We start from the raw sequence: 20,765 nt of genomic DNA on the forward strand, positions 1-20,765 counted from the left end.
CCTGATCCCCTGTCAGTCTAAACCCACTGATCCCCTGTCAGTCTAAACCCACTGATCCCCTGTCAGTCTAACCCCGATCCCCTGTCAATCTAACCCCCTGATCCCCTGTCAGTTTAACCCCTGATCTCCTGTCAGTCTAACCCCCTGATCCCCTGTCAGTCTAACCCCCTGATCCCCTGTCAGTTTAACCCCTGATCTCCTGTCATGTCTAACCCCCTGATTTCCCGTCAGTCGAACTCCCTGATTCCCTGTTAGTCTAAGCACCGACCCCCTGTCAGTGTATCCCCCTGATCCCCTGTCTGTCAATCCTCCGATCTCCTGTCAGTCTAACCCCCTGCTCCCCTGTCAGTCTAACCCCTGATCCCCTGTCAATTTAACCCCCTGATCCCCTGTCAATTTAACCCCCTGATCCCCTGTCAGTCTAAACCCCTGATCCTGTCAGTCTAACCCCTGATCCCCTGTCAGTCTAACCCCTGATCCCCTGTCAGTCTAAACCCCTGATCCCCTGTCAGTCTAAACCCCTGATCCCCTGTCAGTCTAACCCCTGATCCCCTGTCAGTCTAACCCCTGATCCCCTGTCAGTCTAAACCCCTGATCCCCTGTCAGTCTAAACCCCTGATCCCCTGTCAGTTTAACCCCTGATCCCCTGTCAGTTTAACCCCTGATCCCCTGTCAGTTTAACCCCTGATCCCCTGTCAGTCTAACCCCTGATCTCCCTTCAGTCTAACCCCTGATCCCCTGTCAGTTTAACCCCTGATCCCCTGTCAGTCTAAACCCACTGATCCGCTGTCAGTCTAAACCCACTGATCCCGTCAGTCTAACCCCGATCCCCTGTCACTCTTACCCCCTGAACCCCTGTCAATCTAACCCCCTGATCCCCTGTCAGTTTAACCCCTGATCTCCTGTCAGTCTAACCCCCTGATCCCCTGTCAGTCTAACCCCCTGATCCCCTGTCAGTCTAACCCCTGATCTCCTGTCATGTCTAACCCCCTGATTTCCCGTCAGTCGAACTCCCTGATTCCCTGTTAGTCTAAGCACCAACCCCCTGTCAGTGTATCCCTCTGATCCCCTGTCTGTCAATCCTCCGATCTCCTGTCAGTCGAACCCCCTGCTCCCCTGTCAGTCTAACCCCCTGATCCCCTGTCAGTCAAACCCCCTGATCTCCTGTCAGTCTAACCCCCTGATCCCCTGTCAGTCTAACCCCCTGATCCCCTGTCAGTCTAACCCCCTGATATCCTGTCAGTCTAACCCCCTAATCCCCTGTCAGTCTAACCCCCTGATCTCCTGTCAGTCTAACTCCCTGATCCCCTGTCAGTCTAACCCCCTGATCTCCTGTCAGTCTAACCCCCTGATCTCCTGTCAGTCTAACCCCCTGTCAGTCTAACCCCCTGATCCCCTGTCAGTCTAACCCCCTGATCCCCTGTCAGTCTAACCCCCTGTCAGTCTAACCCCCTGATCCCCTGTCAGTCTAACCCCCTGTCAGTCTAACCCCCTGATCCCCTGTCAGTCTAACCCCCTGTCAGTCTAACCCCCTGATCCCCTGTCAGTCTAACCCCCTGATCCCCTGTCAGTCTAACCCCCTGTCAGTCTAACCCCCTGATCCCCTGTCAGTCTAACCCCCTGTCAGTCTCACCCCCTGATCCCCTGTCAGTCTAACCCCCTGTCAGTCTCACCCCCTGATCCCCTGTCAGTCTAACCCCCTGTCAGTCTAACCCCCTGTCAGTCTAACCCCGTGATCCCCTGTCAGTCTAACCCCCTGATCCCCTGTCAGTCTAACCCCCTGTCAGTCTAACCCCCTGATCCCCTGTCAGTCTAACCCCCTGATCCCCTGTCAGTCTAACCCCCTGTCAGTCTAACCCCCTGATCCCCTGTCAGTCTAACCCCCTGTCAGTCTCACCCCCTGATCCCCTGTCAGTCTAACCCCCTGTCAGTCTAACCCCCTGATCCCCTGTCAGTCTAACCCCCTGTCAGTCTAACCCCCTGATCCCCTGTCAGTCTAACCCCCTGATCCCCTGTCAGTCTAACCCCCTGTCAGTCTAACCCCCTGATCCCCTGTCAGTCTAACCCCCTGATCCCCTGTCAGTCTAACCCCCTGATCCCCTGTCAGTTGACGTCTGATCTGGTGACCCCAGAACCTTGTGACCTCTAACTGACTAAAAGACCCTGAATTCGCCCTGTAACCCCAATTTGATTAATGACCCCCAGATTAAGTCTGACTAGTCGACCCCTTGACCCTGTGTCAGCCCCAGCCCGGGCCCGTGACTCACTGCAGCTCAGGGTGCAGGTAGGGCAGCTGAGCCGGCAAACAGGCTATGTCCCTCCGGCCGGACTCACTCCAACAGCTGACTGTCAACGCAGCAGATCCAACCGCAGGTCCCTGCCTGCGCGCGCAGTCAGGCCCCGCCCCTCACCATCTTCGTCCAATCACCAACAGCGTCCTGCGCTGCGCCATCCATTTGTAGTTGCCCAGCCCCCTGCCGACGACCAATCACCACCGAGCAGCCGTACTGTCCAATTACACCCAGCGCCTCACATCAGCGTCCAATCGAGCTGCACCTCGCTCAGCGTTAGCTCGCACAATTCCGGAATACTTCCATTCTGATTCGCCGAGCGTATCGACCAATAAACAATTGCTCTGCCGGCCCGCTCACCAATTCCCATTCTGATTGGTGAAGCCTCAGCACCAATTAGCTCAGACTGCAGCTCAGTAGCGTCACGCCCCTCGATCTTTGTTCCGATTGGCGATTTGGCTGACCAATGGGCTCAGTGTGTTTTCAAGCGTCCTCCCCCCCTCCCCTCTCCGTTCTGTCCCCAGCCCTGGAATAAAAGCAAAATACTGCTGATGCTGGAAATCTGAAATAAAAACAAGAAATGCTGGAAATACTCAGCAGGTCAGGCAGCATCTGTGGAGAGAGAAACAGAGTTAACGTTTCAGATCAATGACCTTTCATCAGAAGTTTATTTTGCATAGTTTACGTATGTTACGATATTTTGCATGAAAGTGGAGCCAGATTCTTTACAGATGGCATATCCATGGATCCGATAATCCTCATGACTGATGCCCCAGTCGGATATGGACTACAATTCCCAGAGTGCACCGGGGCCGCGAAGCCAACGCAAGACAGCCCGGCGTGCACCACGGCCCGCCGCGCGGGGGGTGCTGGGAGGTGTTGTCCGCTTCCGGCGCCCGGCGGGCTGTAGGGCAAGATGGCGGGAATGGAGCTGCTCTCGGACCAGGGTTATCGGGTTGACGGCAGGAAGCCCGCCGAGTTGAGGAAAATCCAGGCCCGCATGGGAGTGTTCGCCCAGGCCGATGGGTCGGCTTACATTGAGCAGGGGAACACCAAAGCGCTGGCGGTGGTGTACGGACCGCATGAGGTGAGAGGGCCAATGGGGGCTGGGAGATGTCTGTACGCATGCGCAAATCCCTGCCCTGGGCCCCTGTAGTGCGCGTGCGCAGCCCGGTTAAATACAGAGTAAACCAGAGAGTGAAGGAAGAGGGGGTTACATTACAATTTTACTTATTATAGGGGGCTGGTGACCCAATTTCACAACGATCAAGGCATTAAAACTATCATTCTATATACCTGGATGTGGTCAGTGGTTTGTGAAGCAGTGCCTGGAGTGGCGATAAAGGCCAATTCTGGAGTGACAGACTCTTACACAGGTGCTGCAGGCAAAATTGGTTGTCGGGGCTGTTACACAGTTGGCTCTCCCCTTGCGCCTCTGTCTTTTTTCCTGCCAACAGCTAAGTCTCTTCGACTCGCCACACTTTAGCCCCGCCTTAATGGCTGCCCGCCAGCTCTGGCGATCGCTGGCAACTGACTCCCACGACTTCTGATCAATGTCACAGGACTTCATGTCGCGTTTGCAGACGTCTTTAAAGTGGAGACATGGACGGCCGGTGGGTCTGATACCAGTGGCGAGCTCGCTGTACAGTGTGTCTTTGGGGATCCTGCCATCTTCCATGTGGCTCACATGGCCAAGCCATCTCAAGCGCCGCTGACTCAGTAGTGTGTATAAGCTGGGGATGTTGGCCGCCTCGAGGACTTCTGTGTTGGAGATACGGTCCTGCCACCTGATGCCAAGTATTCTCCGGAGGCAGCGAAGATGGAATGAATTGAGACGTCGCTCTTGGCTGACAGACGTTGTCCAGGCCTCGCTGCCATAGAGCAAGGTACTGAGGACACAGTACTATTATCATACTATTAATCAAAACAATAATGTACATTTTTGTGAAGAAGCTTTAAATGAGGAGACTAGAATCATATAAAGTTTAACGCACAGAAAGAGGCCACTTGGCCCATCGTGTCTGTGCCGGCCGAAAAATGATCCACCCATTCTAATTCCACCTTCCAGCATTTGGCCCGTAGGCCTGCAATTTAGTGAGTTCCAGGCCCCCACCACCCTCTGGTTGAAGAAGTTTTTCCTCATCTTCCCACTAATTTTTCTACCAATCACTTTAAATCTATGCCCCCTTGTCACTGACCTCTCTGCTAAGGTGAATAGACCCTTCACCTCCACTCTATCTAAGCCCGTGAAATTTTGTACATTTCAATCAAATCTCCCCTCAGCCTTCTCTGTTCCAAGGAGAACAACCCCAGCCTATCCAATCTTTCCTGTGGAAAGAAAAGCAGAGTTAACTTTTCAGGTCCCCTGTCTCACCGTAACCCGTGTCCCCTGTGCTGCCGTGCGCCGCCGCGCCCCCCCCACGCCGCCGCGGAGGATGCATGAGTGCCAGCAGACCTTTTCTGCTGGGTCCTCCACCAGGATCAATTGGGAGAATGTTCTGGTCTCCTGGTGGGTCAGTGGCAGGTGGACTACCTGCCTTTTGCATGGAGCACCACGCACCTCCTCTATCTGGGAGTTCACCTGACTCCCGCTGGCCGGAGTTGGAGGGGAAAGTTATCACTCGGCAATGGAGCTGGACAGCTCTGGGGCAAGAGGAAATACTGGGTCTCTGCCACGGTCCTGAGTCTCCCGATGGAGGAGTGCGGCCAGTCGCTGGTGTGCGTCCGCACCCAGGCAGCGACTCTCCACCTTCGGACCCTGCAGAGATACCTGTACGTCGAGCGTCCTCCCAGATGGTGTGCGCTGGCGACGTATATTTTTCTGCCTTCAAGATGACACGCAGCTCCCGGCGAAGTCCTTTAACCGTGCCTCTCTGTGGGAGTTGCCCGTCTTTTACCGGGATCTATTCAGAGTTGGGAACATGGTCACCTCCGGCGGAGGAGAGCGCCTTGGCTGTCCGGGCGGCCGACTCCGGGGACGGACTGACAGGTGGAGGAGTAGTCGAAGCCCCTAGGTCATCCCTCACTGCGGGTGTCAAGGGGCTCGGGAGTGTGGAACACACCCAGCCGAACTGACCCCTGCTCATTGTACCAGGCTCTGAAACCCTCTTCGGGAGCCGGTCCCACGCAACCTGAGCCACCCCTTGGAAGTGCCCTTCGTGCCATTCCACACCGCACGGAGGGGTTTCCTGTACGGGCTGCTCCTGCACACTCCCTACTTCCTCGCCCTCGTCTGCCACCTGGACACGCCTTTGTGGTCCATGTTGCCATCTGGCAGCAAGGGGAAACTTGGTGGAGGTCCCGTTATGCGGGAGTCCTCCCCCTTTACTTCAGAGACCTGGGGTGGAGTGTGCTGGACAGGGCAATCCTGTGCAATAGACTTTTCAGCAGATTCACGGACTCCCAGCCACCTGTAATTTCTGCGGCCTGGACGAGTCCGTGTTCCACCTCCATTTGGAGTGTGTGAGGTTGCAGCGCCTCTTTGAGTATTCAAGGGGGCCGCGTCTCAAGTTTTTCTTGCACTTCAGCCCCATGCTCTTGATCTTTGGGCACCCGGTGCAGAGGGGCCTGGGCCGGGAGAAGGATCTCCTCGTCGTTCTGCGCCTGGGCCTCGCCAAGGTGGCAATTCACAGGTCCAGGCTGCGCGCCATCGGGGCTCTGTCCGCCCTGACTGTCTGCCCCTCTTCCAAGGTTACGTTCGTGCCCGGTGTCCCTGGAGAAGGAGCATGCTGTGTCCGCCGGTTCGCTTGAGGCCTTCCACAACCAGTGGGCGCCGCAGGGGCTGTAGTGCATCATAGATGCTGGGAATTGTATTTTAATTTGAGTTTTGTTTTATTTATCTGTTTTTAACAAGGTTATTTATGTAAAATGCACATAAAGTGGGCCTGAGGAATGAAGGCCCCCCCTCGACAAAAATAAAAGGGTCCTGAAGTATCAAGGCCATCTTCACAAAAAAAATGGTGTTAGGTACAGAATAAAGCTCCCTCTGAACTCCTATGACCGGCAGGGACAATATCAGTGAGCAGTGCCTGACAGTTGCGATGTTGGTTTGGTGTAACTTGTAGTCACAGTATCCGGTCCCTTGTTTCAGATTCGTGGCGCTCGCAGTAAGGCCCTTCACGACAAGGCAATGGTGAACTGCCAGTACAGTATGGCGACTTTCAGCACGGGCGAGCGTAAGAGGCGACCCCACGGCGACCGCAAGTCTACCGAGATGACACTGCATCTGAAGCAGACGTTCGAGGCTGCTATTTTAACTCAGCTTTACCCGCGATCCCAAATTGACATCTACGTGCAGGTATTGGGACATAAAGCCAGCCTTGACCTCTGATCCTGACTCTGACCCCTGACGCCGGCGCCGATCCTGACTGTTCTGCCTGACACCAGCCAAGACTCCTGACCCTGACCTCAACCCCCATCACTGGCTCTGACTCTGACCTCTGACTCCTAACGCTGGTCCTGGCCACTGACGCTTTGGGGAACCTGACCGCTGACACTGACCTTACCTTTCCCTCTTAGCTGGACTCTCTCCTTCCCTCACGCCTCTCCTAGCCTCCACCTGTGAAGGGATCCCTTCAGCGGTCATTGCCACAGTGTTTGGGATCAGCCCATACGTTCTTTTGATTTCACCTTTATTGTGATGGTTTTTGTTTAAAGGTTTCTTGGATATCTGTGTCTCCTGCACCTGATTGGCCCTGCTTATGTCCTGCTCCAGGTCTCTGCCATCGGGAGCTACCGGCTGGGCGTGACACTCTGCAACAAGCAATTGGTCCATTTTACTGTGGGCAGTCTCTGATTCATATCTGCTGTGGGGGGGTGGGGGTGGGGGTGGGTGGGTGGGTGGAGTCCAGATCAAGGGGGCATAACCTTAAAATTACAGCCAGGCCATTCAGGGGCAAAGTCAGGAAGCATTTCCTCGCACAACTGGGAACGGAAATGGAACACTCTGCCTATAAAGCTGTGGATATTGGTGATTTTAAACTCTCAAAATTGAGGTTGATAAGCGTAATAAGGGATATGTAGCAAGAGCAGGTAAACAGAGTTGAGATACAGATCAGCTATAATCTAATTAAATAGTGTAACAGGCCGGGGGGGCTGAATGTCCTCCTCCTGTTCCTGTGTAACAGGCCCGAGGGGCTGAATGTCCTCCTCCTGTTCCTGTGTAACAGGCCCGAGGGGCTGAATGGCCTCCTTCTGTTCAACAGGCTTGAGGGGTTGAATGGCCTCCTCCTGTTCCTGTGTAACAGGCCCAAGGGGCTGAATAGCCTCCTCCTGTTCCTGTGGATGAGTTGACTTTCACGAATGTGATGGCACATTTATCTCCTGAGCCACTAGGAGAGCTGTTGGTGTAGAAGTTTTGCCAATGGTCAGTCCAAAGTCTGGCTGGGAGTGTGGCCCTGGACCATGGGACTGAGCCAGGATGCTGGGCTTTACTGCACCCACTCTGCTAGTGGGAATTGAGAACCTGTTCACATACCATCTTTTCTCCTCCGCAGATCCTACAGGCGGACGGTGGAAACTACTGCGCCTGTGTCAACGCAGCCACGCTGGCGGTCATCGACGCGGGGATCCCCATGCGGGACTATGTGTGCGCCTGCTCCACAGGCTTCATCGAGGACAGCCCCTTGGTGGACCTCAGCTACATTGAGGAGTCTGCTGGGGGGCCCCAGGTAGCACTGGCCCTGCTCCCCAAATCCCAGCAGATTGCTCTGCTGGAAATGAACTCGCGGCTACACGAGGACCACCTGGAGAAGGTGGTGGATGCAGCGGCCAAAGCTTGTGGGGACGTGTACGCCGTGCTGGACCGCGTGGTCAGGGAGCACGTGCAGGAAGTTACCACGCTGGTGGGGGAGTGAGCATCCAGCGTAGACAGACTGTTCCACGTTTCAGTGCTGACGTGTGTGTGAGTTCCTTTCAATAAAAGTGATGCTTTTTTATACTAAAGGATTATTACAAAACTTTGGACCTTCCCTACTCCTCCCCTCTCCTAATTCAGTGTTATCTGTAAACATTTTTGAATACACAGCTTTGTGTTTCTTCATCTAAGTCATAGTGAAAAGCTGAGGTCCAGTACATCACTAATCAGATCCTGTCAATCAGAGAGTAGTTCCTTTATCACCAATCTCTATCTCCAACCTACCAACCAATTGCTGGTCTCACAACAGCACCTCATATCTAATGTAATAAACTGTCCCAGAGTGCTTCACAGGAGTGCTATTAAGCCGAATATGACACCGTCACATAAGCAGATATTAGTGCAAATGTCTAAAAGCTCGGACAAAGAGGTAGGTTTTAAGGACCATCTTAAAGCAAAAAAGTGAGGTAGAGAGGTTTAAGGAGGGAATTCCAGAGCTTGGGGCCCAGGCAGCTGAAGGTGCAGCCACCTATGGTGGAGCAGTTAAAATCAGGGATGCTCAAGAAGCCAGAATTCAAGGAGCACAGATATCTCTGATGACTGTGGGGCTGGAGGAGATAAGAGATAGGAAGGGGTGAGGTCATGGAGGGATTTGAAAATGAGGATGACAATTTTAAAATTGCTTAACCGGGAGCCAGTGTAGGTCAGTGAGCATAAGAGTGAACAGGACTTGGCATGAGATAGGACATGGGCAGGGGAGTTTTGGATGGCCTCAAGGTTCCCTCCGATTCTACACATTCATCATGTCCAGTGATTTCCTTTCAAACAAGCAAAAATCTCAGATGGTGGGAAAGGATCTGGAAAGCTGTTGCTGTATGCGTAGCTTTTCTCACTGCTATATTTGACCCCACATCTCCAGCCAGCTGTTAAGTGTATCCCTCTGGGTGACCCCCATGGTTAAATATCCTGATGACATTCACACGTGAAGGAGGCAGGAGACGAGACTGCCTCTGCGGTGGTGGGAGGAGGGAGAAACACGCAAGAATAAATCACAGTCTGAGCCGGATATGTATCTCTGGATGTTTCTGAGTTGTCGGACTCGCCACTGTGCTGGTGAGAGCCCCCCCCCCCCCCCCCCCCTCCTCACAGTTCTCCTCTCACGCCACTGCTAGTGCCAGCTGCTAGGAGGAGAAAGCCAGTCCTGGCAGTGAGTGCACATGAGAAAGAAAGAATGGGTTTGCATTTCATGACTTCAGTATGTCCTGAAGTGTTTTAAGGTTCTTAATTTAAGTTTGAGACTGCACAAAGATGCTCCATTGCCACCAGTCTCTGAGCTTTGTTTAACAGATCATACATTACCAATCTAGGAGACACCAGTTAGGTCCTAACCACTTTGATCTTGCATGCTTCTGACAGTGTACTCATCAGAGCGTCTCAAACATTCTCTTGCATGTCTGTCCATTGCCATGATTCGACCAAAAGACTTAAAGAAAGAGCTTGCATTTTTATAGTGCATTTCTGTAGCACCTTTCACCATCTCAGGACATCCCAAAATGTTTTTCAGCCAATGAAGTACGTTTTAAGTGTGGTCACTGTTGTAATATAGGAAATGCGGTAGCCCATTTGCACACAGCAAGATCCCACAAACAGCAATATGATAATGACCAGCTCATCTATTTTAGTGATGTAGAATGAGGGATTAAAAACTAGGTAGGGCTGTTAAACGTCTTATTTGAAAGATAGCACCTGCCTTGCTACTAGCACTGGGAATGTCAGCCTACGTTATGAGTTCAGGTCTCTGGAGTGGGACTTGAACCCTCAACCTTCTGACTCAGAGGCAAATATGCTACCCACTGAGCCTTGGCTGACATAAAATAATTAAAAATGAGTCAATATAACAGTTAAGCTAATGCCATTCTCTGTCCCAGTTATTGGTGGTGTAGTGTTAATGTTGCCTGATCAGAGACCCAGGCTAATGTCCTGAGGATACGGGTTCAAATCCCATCAGGGCAGCTGGTGGAATTTAAATTCAATCAATTAATAAAAATATGGAATCGAAAGCTAGTCCTGGTAATGGTGCCATGAAACTATCGTCAATTGCCATAAAAACCCATCTGGTTCACTAATCTGCTGTCCTTACCTGGCCTGGCCTACATGTATCTCCAGATCCACAGCAATGTGGTTGACTCTTAACTGCTCTCTGAAATGGCCTAGCAAGACACTCAGTTCAAGGGTAATTAGGGATGGGCAACAAATGCTGACCTTGCCAGTGACGCCCACATCCCATGAAAGAATTTTTAAAAAGTAAATTCTGCAGCTAGTTGCTATTCAACCATGTGAGCCTGTTGCTTCTCCAGTTTGGTCTTTAAATTCACTTTCCTTCGACATTGCAGTGTATTAACCATCGGATATATACTTGAAAAGGTAGATATTTGTAGGAGAATGAGGCTAATTAATTTCCAAGCTGGTTCGAATATCCTCCTGTGCTCTGTCGCTCTAAGATTAGTTTTTACATTCTATGAATTCTATATTTTAATAATATTTCAGACTCCCGAGGAATTCTACAATATGCAGCCGTTTATGATACAAGAAATCAAACACTTAATCACCACAGCAGCACTAGATTGCATTCTAGAGACACATGGGCTGGTTTAGTCATGTGAAGGCATCATTGAATTGAAGTTCAACAATGCAGGACTCAATTTTTTTTATCCTTTTAACAGTGGCAGAAAATTACCTTGATTTGGAATATTTCACCTGGCTACTTTCCTGCAGTAATCAGAGAGAATAGAAAAGAACTTGCATTTCTATAGGACATCTCGAAGTCCTTTGTAGCGAATGAAGTATTTTTTTGAAGTGTAGTCACCGTTGTAACCAAAATGGCTGATTTTAGAGTAATTTATGGAATAGAAGGAGGCCATTCGACCCATCGAGTCCATGCTGCCACTCCGTGGAGCAATCCAGTCAGTCCCACTCCCCCACTTGATCCTCATAGCCCTGCAAGTTTATTTCCTTAAAGTGCCCGTACAGTTTCCTTTTGAAATCATTGATTGTCTCCGCTTCCACCACCCTGTGGGCAGAGAGTTCCAGGTCATTATCACGTGCTGCATAACTTACTCACATTCCCTCTGCATCTCTTACCCAAACCCTTCAATCTGTGTCCCCTAGTCCTTGTACCATCAGTTAATGGGAACAGTTTTTCCTTGTCCAACTTATCTAAGCTTGTCATAATCTTCTACACTCCTATCCCCGTCCACCACATTCACTCCCTCCACCACCGACACACAGTGTGTACCGTATACAAGATGCACTGCAGCAACTCACCAAGGCTCCTTTGACAGCACCTTCCAAACCTGCGACCCCTACCACCTAGAAGAATAAGGGCAGCAAATGCACGGGAACACCACCCCCTGCAAGTTCTCCTCCAAGCCACACACCATCCTGACTTGGAATTATATCGCCGTTCCTTCACTGTCACTGGATGAAAATCCTGGAACTCCCTTCCTAACAGCAGTGTGGTTGCATCTGCACTATATGGACTGCAGCAGTTCGAGAAGGCAGCTCACCACCACCTTCTCAAGGGCAATTAGTGATGGGCAATAAATGCTGGCCTTGTCAGTGATGCTCACATCTCATTGAAACAAATAAAAGAATCTCCCCTCAATCCCTTTTGCTCCAAGGAGAACAACCCCAGCTTCTCCAACCTAACCTAACCAAAATCCCTTCTCCCTGGAACCATATTGGGTAAATCTCTGCACCCTCTCAAGGAGCCTCACATCCTTCCTAAGGGGGACCAGACTGGACGCAATACTCTAGCTGGGGGCTAACCAGAGTTTTATAAAGGTTCAGTATAACTTCCCTGCTTTTGTACTCTATGCCTATATTTATTGTTATGGCCAGGTGGGTGATGGTTTGGCTGGTTTCCACTGTTCACTACCTAACTGACCACAGATAGTGTTTTTGTTTAAATTTGTGTTTCAGACCCTGTGTTTTGTTTGCCAAATAAACAGATTGTATGGGGCGGCGCAGTGGTTAGCACCGCAGCCTCACACTCTAGCGACTCGGGTTCAGTTCTGGGTACTGCCTGTGCGGAGTTTGCAAGTTCTCCCTGTGACCGCGTGGGTTTCTGTCGGGTGTTCCGGTTTCCTCCCACAGCCAAAGACTTGCAGGTTGATAGGTAAATTGGCCATTATAAATTGCCCCTAGTGTAGGTAGGAGAATTGAGGCATGTGGTAGGGAATATGGGATTAATGTAGGATTAGTATAAATGGGTGGTTGTTGGTTAGCACAGACTCGAAGGGCCTGTTTCAGTGCTGTATCTCTCTAAAAAATAAATATAGGTTTTAAACAGAAGTTTGAATATTTATTGAACAATATTCATTACCCAAAATGTTCGCAGCACCACCCATGCACACATTCAACCTCACAGTCACACACAAGAGAAGATAGATATAAGGGTAAGAGGTGTTAAGAGTTCAAGTCTGTTGTTTCAGGAAAATACCTGTGGGATCCTCTCGGAAGATGAGTTTTAACGTTTCAGGCATGTTTGCCTTGTATTTTCTGGGTGATGAAGACTTCTGGTGGTTCACTTCAGTTTGCAGACGGTGCTGATATTCTTAGTTCAGTTTTCACAGGTAGAGGGGTTGTTTCAAAGGCGCTCCCTTTTCTCTGCTGCAGTTGGCTTTCAACTTGTCTCAGCAGGGTTCAAATGTTAGCTGGCACTTGTCTCTCTCTCTCAGCCTTGAGCTGGAATTCAAGATGGCTTTCGATGTTGGCCATGTGGCTGGAGAGACCAGACTGATGCTAATGTCTGATGTTCTGAACCGGAAAGACCCCTTTGTTCTTCATAAACTATTACCTTTAAAAGTGAACTCATAAGTGTTAGTTTTGCCCATGTGAATTTAGGTCTCAGTTCTTGATGGGCAATAGCTTTTGATGGCCCCATTTAGATAATATCAGGACTGTTCACACTCTATTGTGGTGAAGGATAGCTGGAGGTGTAGACTCTGGGAGTGCCTTTGTTTTAGCTCATTTTGTGTAGAGCTCACATCCATGTGTGATAAGCTGTTTCATTTCCATGAAGACAGGACTAATTGGTTTTAGTTCTAGTAGACATGGATGTGTATTTTAGTGTAGGAGATGGTATTTGTCATGTGACTGTGTCCTCCATCTTGTTGAATGCAAATATACCAGACCTTTTAAGATTGTTCTAACTTTTTTAACTTCAGTTTATTTTTGTATTTTTATTGCTGCACTTCTCTCGTGAGTGACATTATGAAGCCCAAGATCCCATATGGTTTGCTAACATTCTCTCAATATGTCCTGCCACCTTCACAGATCGATGCACATGAACCCCCAGCACCCTCTATTCCTCCACACTCTTTAGAACTGTGCCATTAAGTCTGTATTGCCTCTTCCTATTCCTTCTGCCAAAATGCATCATCTCACACTTGTCTGTATTCATTTGCCACTTGTCTGCCCATTCTCTCCATGTCCTGTTGCAGGCAGTTCATATTATACTCACAGTTTGCTACTCCTCCAAGTTTGGTATCATTGGCAAATTTTGAAATTCAGCTCTGCATTCCAAGATCCATGTCATTTATATATAGCAAAAAAAGCAGTGGTCCTCGCACTGACCTATGGGGAACACCACTGTCTACTATCCTCCAATCTGAAAAACAACCATTTACTGTGACTCACTGTTTTCTGTCCTTGAGCCAATTTTTTTGTCCAAGCTGACACTGACCCTCCAATTCCATGAGCCTTAATTTTGTTAACCAGTGTTACGACCAGGCGAGAAAGGGGTCTAGGGTTCCCTTTCAGCCTTCATCTGGTCTTACCATAGCAGGGTTTCATTTTAAACACACCGTTTTTTTAAAACTCCCCCTTAGTGAATCCTTGTTCATTAACTTCCAATTCTAGGGCAAAGAAACAAGCCAAACAGGTTTTCTTAGGTTTAAAGAAAAAAGGTTTAACTTTATTAAACTTAAACTGTAATTTGGTTAACGCCTACAGATATGCGATGCACCCACGCTAGCATGCATATGCGATACACACAGATAGAGACAGAAAAGAGCAGAAGAAATAAAGTGGAAAAGTTTGAGGCAATATCTGGAGATGGTTTTGGTTGCTGTTCTTCGAGCTCACTGTAAAGTCCTTGATTGTAGGTAGGTCTTGCTTTTCATTGGGGCCCAGTATTCTTCTTAAACCTTGTTCAATGTCGGAGACTTTTCTCTCTTAATGTTCCTGTGTCCTCAGTGGTTCCAGAGGCTTGTGAGAAAGAGATGGGAGCAGACAGGAGAGGTTTTCTCACTCCAGGAGCAAACAGTCTTTTTTCAGTTGAAACTCTTTGTATAATTCAGAAAAATCCAGGTTGCCAAGCAGGTTAGTCATGTGACTAGCTGGTCTGACCATGTCTGTTTGTGGATTCTCTTGTCTTAGCCGACCCTGGAATGTCTCTTATTACACACAATACCTGGTGCTCAAAGTCCATTGTGGGTTAAATTGGGGCAGGGAATAGCCCCTTTTTCCCTCCAAGCCCTGTCTGTTAGCATGCAAATGTTTTTTCCAGCCACGGCTGATCAAGTCGTTGCTCCCTCATTCTTGGCAGGTGGGGGTTCTGCATGACACCAGCCTTTTATGTGGTACTTTATCAAATGCTTTCTTAAAATCCATTTTATATAACAATCAAATGCCTGGTTTTGAATTGAATGGCAAGATCCTTTTTACAGAATCCCTTGGTATTTAGAATAACTAAGTTTACGTTTGACATTGCAAATGGTCAATGATCCTGCGTTTCAAATTTGCTGTCATCACCCCCTCCTCAAAAAACACCATTCTCAACCCCCTCTAATGCTGAAAATGCTGGTCCCATCTCCAGCCTCCCTTTCCTCTCCAAAGTCCTTGAACATGTCGCCTTCCAAATCCATTCCCAGCTTTCCGTCCTATTTCTCATCTATATGCTGTCCCTCAGCGACATCATCTGAAAACTCCTCAGTTTCCACAGGCACACTGATGACACCCAGCTGTACCTCACCACCATCTCTCTCGACCCTTCCACCGTCTCTGCTTGTTCAACATCCACGATTGGACTAGCTGAAATTTCTTCCAGTTAAATATTGGAAAAACAGAAGTCATTGTCTTTGGGCCAGCCACAAACTCTGTTCCCTCACTACTGATTCCAATCCACCACTGTTTCTGGCTGACCAGACTGCAACCTCACCGACCTATTTGACTGGTTAGGGCATGGATGTTCATCTTTATAATGTTCCTATATATGGGGATAGTGTGGGGAAAAAGGCATTGAAGTGGATGATCAGCCATGATGATATTGAATGATGGGGCAGGCTCGATGGGCTGAATGGACTACTCCTGCTCCTATGTTCCTATAAGTTATTTCACAAGATGATAGAATCCAAAGACTTTTAGAGCAATTGAGCATACAGTGATAACCGTCATTAATAATTAAACATATACCAACATATAGCGACACCATCCAAGACAAAGCAGCCCGCTTGATTGGCACCCCGTCCACCACCTTAAACATTCATTCTCTCCACCACTGACACACAGTGGCAACAGTGTGTACCATCTACAAGATGCACTGCAGCAACTCGCTAAGGCTCCTCCGACAGGACTTTCCAAACCGGCGACCTCTACCACCTAGAAGGACAAGAGCAGCAGATGTGTGGGAACACCACCACCTGCAAGCCACACACCATCCTGACTTGGAACTATATCGCCGTTCTTTCACTGTCACTGGGTCAAGGTCCTGGAACTCCCTTCCTAACAGCACTGTGGGTGTACCTACCTCACATGGACTGCAGCGGGTCAAGAAGGCAGCTCACCACCACCTTCTCAAGGGCAATTAGGGATGGGCAATAAATGCTGGCCTTGCCAGTGATGCCCACATCCCATGAACGAATAAAAAAAAACTATTATGAATAATATACTGAAGATTAGATTTACGATAATATGAATTGCTGGAGAATTTCACAGCACAGGTTTTGGGTCTGAAGGCAGCAATCTAGCCAGACCTTGTCAGATTCTGAATGATCTATTCTAACACCCTTTCTTTTTGAACCTTTCATTCTCTTCAGCAACTTGAGAAACAGCATGTTTCAACATGTTACCTCATCCAATCAGCTGGGCCTCTGTCTTAACAGAAATCATTCCCCACGCTCGTATGTCTTTACCTTGACTGAACTGTCAATCTAACTGGAGACCGATGTTGTATCCGTGGAGGAGTTAATCCTTTGGAGGATAGCTGAGATACCTATAGGGCTTGGATAACGAAAGCTTGTGGCCAAATGCTTATCAACTAAAGATTCTGCGTAGTTTTAATTCCCATTGAATGATTCACTAGAAACAAAGTTGATATATTTTAGCCTTTAAACAGAAACTCATTCAGCAGGCAAAATTTAATATAAAGCATTTACAGACCCAAAACTGACCTTCCAACTCCATTGCCTTCTCATCACAAAGACCACCAATTTTCACCTCATCACTGGGGGAAAGTCAACTTCAATGGGGTAAGAACAGATCTGGGATGAATAAATTGGAGCCAAAGGTTGGCAGGAGAAATGGTGGCTGAACAATGGGCTACCTTCAAAGAAGAGATCGTTCTGGCACAGTCATGGTACGTTCCCTCGAAGAGGAAAGGTAGGGTAAACAAATCCAGAGCCCCCTGGATGACAAAAGAGATAGAGATTAAGATAAAGAAGTAAAAGTGTGCTTATGACAGATACCAGGTAGAGAATACTATTGAGAACCAGGCTGAGTATAGAAGGTTCAGACGGGAAATGAAAAAGCAAATAAGAGAAGCAAAGAGAGAGTATGAACAGAGACTGGCAGCTAACATAAAAAGGAATCTCGAAGTTTTCTATAGACAACTTCTTTGGCCTCCTTATCTCGAGAGACAATGGATAAGCGCCTGGAGGTGGTCAGTGGTTTGTGAAGCAGCGCCTGGAGTGGCTATAAAGGCCAATTCTAGAGTGACAGGCTCTTCCACAGGTGCTGCAGAGAAATTTGTTTGTCGGGGCTGTTACACAGTTGGCTCTCCCCTTGCGCCTCTGTCTTTTTTCCTGCCAACTACTAAGTCTCTTCGACTCGCCACACTTTAGCCCCGTCTTTATGGCTGCCCGCCAGCTCTGGCGAACGCTGGCAACTGACTCCCACGACTTGTGATCAATGTCACAGGATTTCGTGTCGCGTTTGCAGACATCTTTAAAGCGGAGACATGGACGGCCGGTGGGTCTGATACCAGTGGCGAGCTCGCTGTACAATGTGTCTTTGGGGATCCTGCCATCTTCCATGCGGCTCACATGGCCATATAGACATATAAATAGTAAAAGGGTGGTAAAAGGATGAGTGGGGCTGATTAGGAACCAACAAGGGGATTTGCACATGGAGGCAGAGGGCATAGCTGAGGTATTGAATGAATACTTTGCATCAGTCTTTACCAAGGAAAAAGCTGCAACCCAGGCAATGGTGAAAGAGGAGATAATTCAGACACTGGAAGGCTTTAAAATTGATGAGGAGGTGATGTTGGATTGGCTATCTGTACTTAAAGTGGATAAGAACCAGGACCAGTTGAGATGCATTCAAGAATACTGACAGTGGAAATTGCTGAGGCATTGGCCATAATTTTTCAGTCTTCCTTAGACTTGGGGGTGGTGCCAGAGGACTGGAGAATTGCAAATGTTACATGCTTGTTCAAAAACGGGTGTAAATATAATCCCAACAACTACAGGCCAGTCTGTTTAACTTCTCGAAAGATTAATTTAGGACAAAACTAATTGTGTTATGACGGAGGCGGGAGGAGTACACTGTCTATTCTAGCTCCACTTCTCTACAGATCACAACATGTTTACCCAGTTACCGATACGGTCAATCATATACCCTACTCTTCATCCCAGAATAAAATACACTGACCAGGTTTCTTTTATCAGTTTGTTATCAAACAAGACTTATCCAGTAATGAAGCAAAGCATTAACACACAGATTGAAATATGAAAGTACCCTTTTAAAATACCCCACAAACTCACACTCACGCATAAAAAATAAAGGAATTCTCTCTGCAGAGCTCTGTTACAAAAAAAAGACAAAAATGGAATACTTTGGCCAAATATTTGCTAATTCTTGAAAAAATTACAGAAAGGATGTAATTGCACTAGCGAGGGTACAGAGGAGATTTACGAGGATGTTGCCAGGACTGGAAAAATGCAACTGTGAGGAAAGATTGGATAGGCTGAGGTTGTTCTCCATGGAACAGAGAAGGTTGAGGGGAGATTTGATTGAGATGTAGAAAATTTTGAGGGGCCTGGATAGAGTGGAGGTGAAGGGTCTATTCACCTTAGCAGAGAGGTCAGTGATGAGGGAGTATAGATTTAAAATGATTGGTAGAAAAATTAGAGGGGAGATGAAGAACTTTTTCACCCAGAGGGTGGTGGGGGTCTGGAACTCACTGCCTGAAAGGGTTGGTGAGGCAGAGACCCTCAACTCATTCAAAAGGAGTTTGGATATGCACCTAAAGTGCCGTAATCTGCAGGGCTACGGACCAAATGTTGGAAGGTGGGATTAGAATAGGTGGATCGTTTTTCGGCCAGCACAGACACAATGGGCCAAGTGGCCTCTTTCTGTGCCTTAAACTTTTTATGATTCTATGAAAAAAGTGAAGATCTGGAAGGAAGTCAGTTGTCCCTTTGGACTGGCATCCGGGTATACGGAGACAGGTCACTGGGACCTTTTCAGAAGCAGTTCCTTCTGGAGATGTTGAGAAATAGTCTAGTTGGCTTTCCAGGAGAAATGCGGCATCAGGGGCTTCCGCTATCACATTCTGGTTTCACAGGATTCTTTCAAAGACAGGAGGACAGAAGAGCTGACACACTGGACCTCTCAAGGTCTCTTAGAGAGGTGCAGGAAAGATGAGCTGTTTGTTTTTTCCTTAGCAGTCTAATCACCAACTGCTTTTTAAACACTGTCTACAACTACCCCAACTGGACCAAAACAATATCTCAGAAGCGAAACCCCAAACAGCCAGTCAGAACCTGCTGACTCTCGTAAATCTTAACATATCACTTCTCTGTAAACATCTTTCCCAGGTCACCAAGGTTTCTATAGTTTATTTATCGTAAGGCATGTGACATCCAGTAAAAGTTGTTTTCAAACACAACATCCCAGTGAACTGTCAACAACAAAGCAAAGTCCAGCATCTATAAAATCTTCAGCCTTCCTTTAGGGCGGCACAGTGGCGCAGTGGTTAGCACCGCAGCCTCACAGCTCCAGGGACCCGGGTTCGATTCCGGGTACTGCCTGTGTGGAGTTTGCAAGTTCTCCCTGTGTCTGCGTGGGTTTTCTCCGGGTGCTCCGGTTTCCTCCCACAAGCCAAAAGACTTGCAGGTTGACAGGTAAATTGGCCATTATAAATTGTCACCAGTATAGGTAGGTGGTAGGGAAATATAGGGACAGGTGGGGATGTTTGTTGGGAATATGGGATTAGTGTAGGATTAGTATAAATGGGTGGTTGATGTTCGGCACAGACTTGGTGGGCCGAAGGGCCTGTTTCAGTGCTGTATCTCTAATCTAATCTAATCTTCCAAAATCAAATCCATTTCCACCATTTAAATATGTCCTCAAAAAATTTAACAAAAAAAAGGAAACACTTTCATAACAAGTGTCACATGAACAAAGGTGGGTTAATTAAAGAAATTCAGCATGGATTTCTTAAGGGAAAATCATGTTTAACTCACTTGCTGGAGTTTTTTTGAAGAGTTAACGGAGAGGGTTGATGAGGGCAATACTGTTGATATGGTGTACACGGACTTTCAAAAGGTGTTTGATCCAGTGCCACACTACAGACTTGTGAGCAAAGTTATAGCTCATGGAATAAATAAGGCAGTAGCAACATGGATATGGAATTGGCTGAGTGACAGGACCTGTTAATGGATGTTTTTCAGGCTGGAGGAAGGTTTGTTGTGGGGTTCCCCAGGGATCAGTGTTGGGACCCTTGCTTTTCCTGATATATATTAATGACCTAGACCTTGGTGTACAGGGCACAATTTCAAAGTTTGCAGATGATACAAAACTTGGAAGACAGTGGAAAACTTCAAAAGGACATATACAAGTTGGTGGAATGGACGGACAATTGGAAGATGAAGTTCAATCCAGAGAAATATGAAGTGATACATTTTTGTAGGAAGAACATGGAGAGACGATATAAAACAAAGGGTACAATTCTGAAAAAGGTGCAGGGGCAGAGGGACCTGGATGTATATGTGCATTACTCACTGAAGGTGGCAGGACAGGTTGAGAGAGCAGTTAATAAGGCATACAGTATCCCGGGCTTTATTAATAGGGGCATCGAGTACAAAAGCAAGGAAGTTATGTTAAACTTGTATAAAACACTAGTTTGGCCTCAGCTGGAGTATTGCATGCGGTTCTTGGTGCTGCAATTTTTGAAAGATGTGAAGGCATTAGCGTGCAGAAAAGATTCACGAGAATGATGAGGAACTTCAGTTATGAAGATAGATTGGAGAAGTTGGGACAGTTTTGCTTGGAGAAGAGAAGTCTGAGAGGTGATTTGATAGAGGTATTCAAAATCATGAAGGGTATGGACAGTG

The 20,765-nt window shown here is 48.1% G+C and overlaps 2 protein-coding genes across 3 annotated transcripts in view; one reads left to right on the forward strand and one right to left on the reverse strand.

Annotated features, from left to right (window-relative positions):
- The window catches only part of oplah (5-oxoprolinase, ATP-hydrolysing), a 203,186-nt gene extending 200,791 nt beyond the window's left edge, over nucleotides 1–2,395 (reverse strand). For both annotated transcript variants that reach the window (XM_068016020.1, XM_068016011.1), the window contains exon 1: nucleotides 2,268–2,395. The gene's annotated coding sequence lies outside the window, so the exon portion shown is untranslated. The remainder of the gene's footprint in view (nucleotides 1–2,267) is intronic.
- Nucleotides 2,396–2,890: 495 nt separating this feature from the next.
- exosc4 (exosome component 4) lies at nucleotides 2,891–8,234 on the forward strand. Its single transcript, XM_068052371.1, has 3 exons — nucleotides 2,891–3,378; nucleotides 6,382–6,588; nucleotides 7,787–8,234. Exons 1-3 carry the CDS (start codon nucleotides 3,208–3,210, stop codon nucleotides 8,144–8,146), a joined length of 738 nt encoding a protein of 245 aa, XP_067908472.1. The 5' UTR covers nucleotides 2,891–3,207; the 3' UTR covers nucleotides 8,147–8,234.
- Nucleotides 8,235–20,765: the final 12,531 nt, after the last annotated feature.

This window comes from Heterodontus francisci, chromosome 2 (genome assembly GCF_036365525.1).
Source record: "Heterodontus francisci isolate sHetFra1 chromosome 2, sHetFra1.hap1, whole genome shotgun sequence".
NCBI lineage: Eukaryota > Metazoa > Chordata > Chondrichthyes > Heterodontiformes > Heterodontidae > Heterodontus > Heterodontus francisci.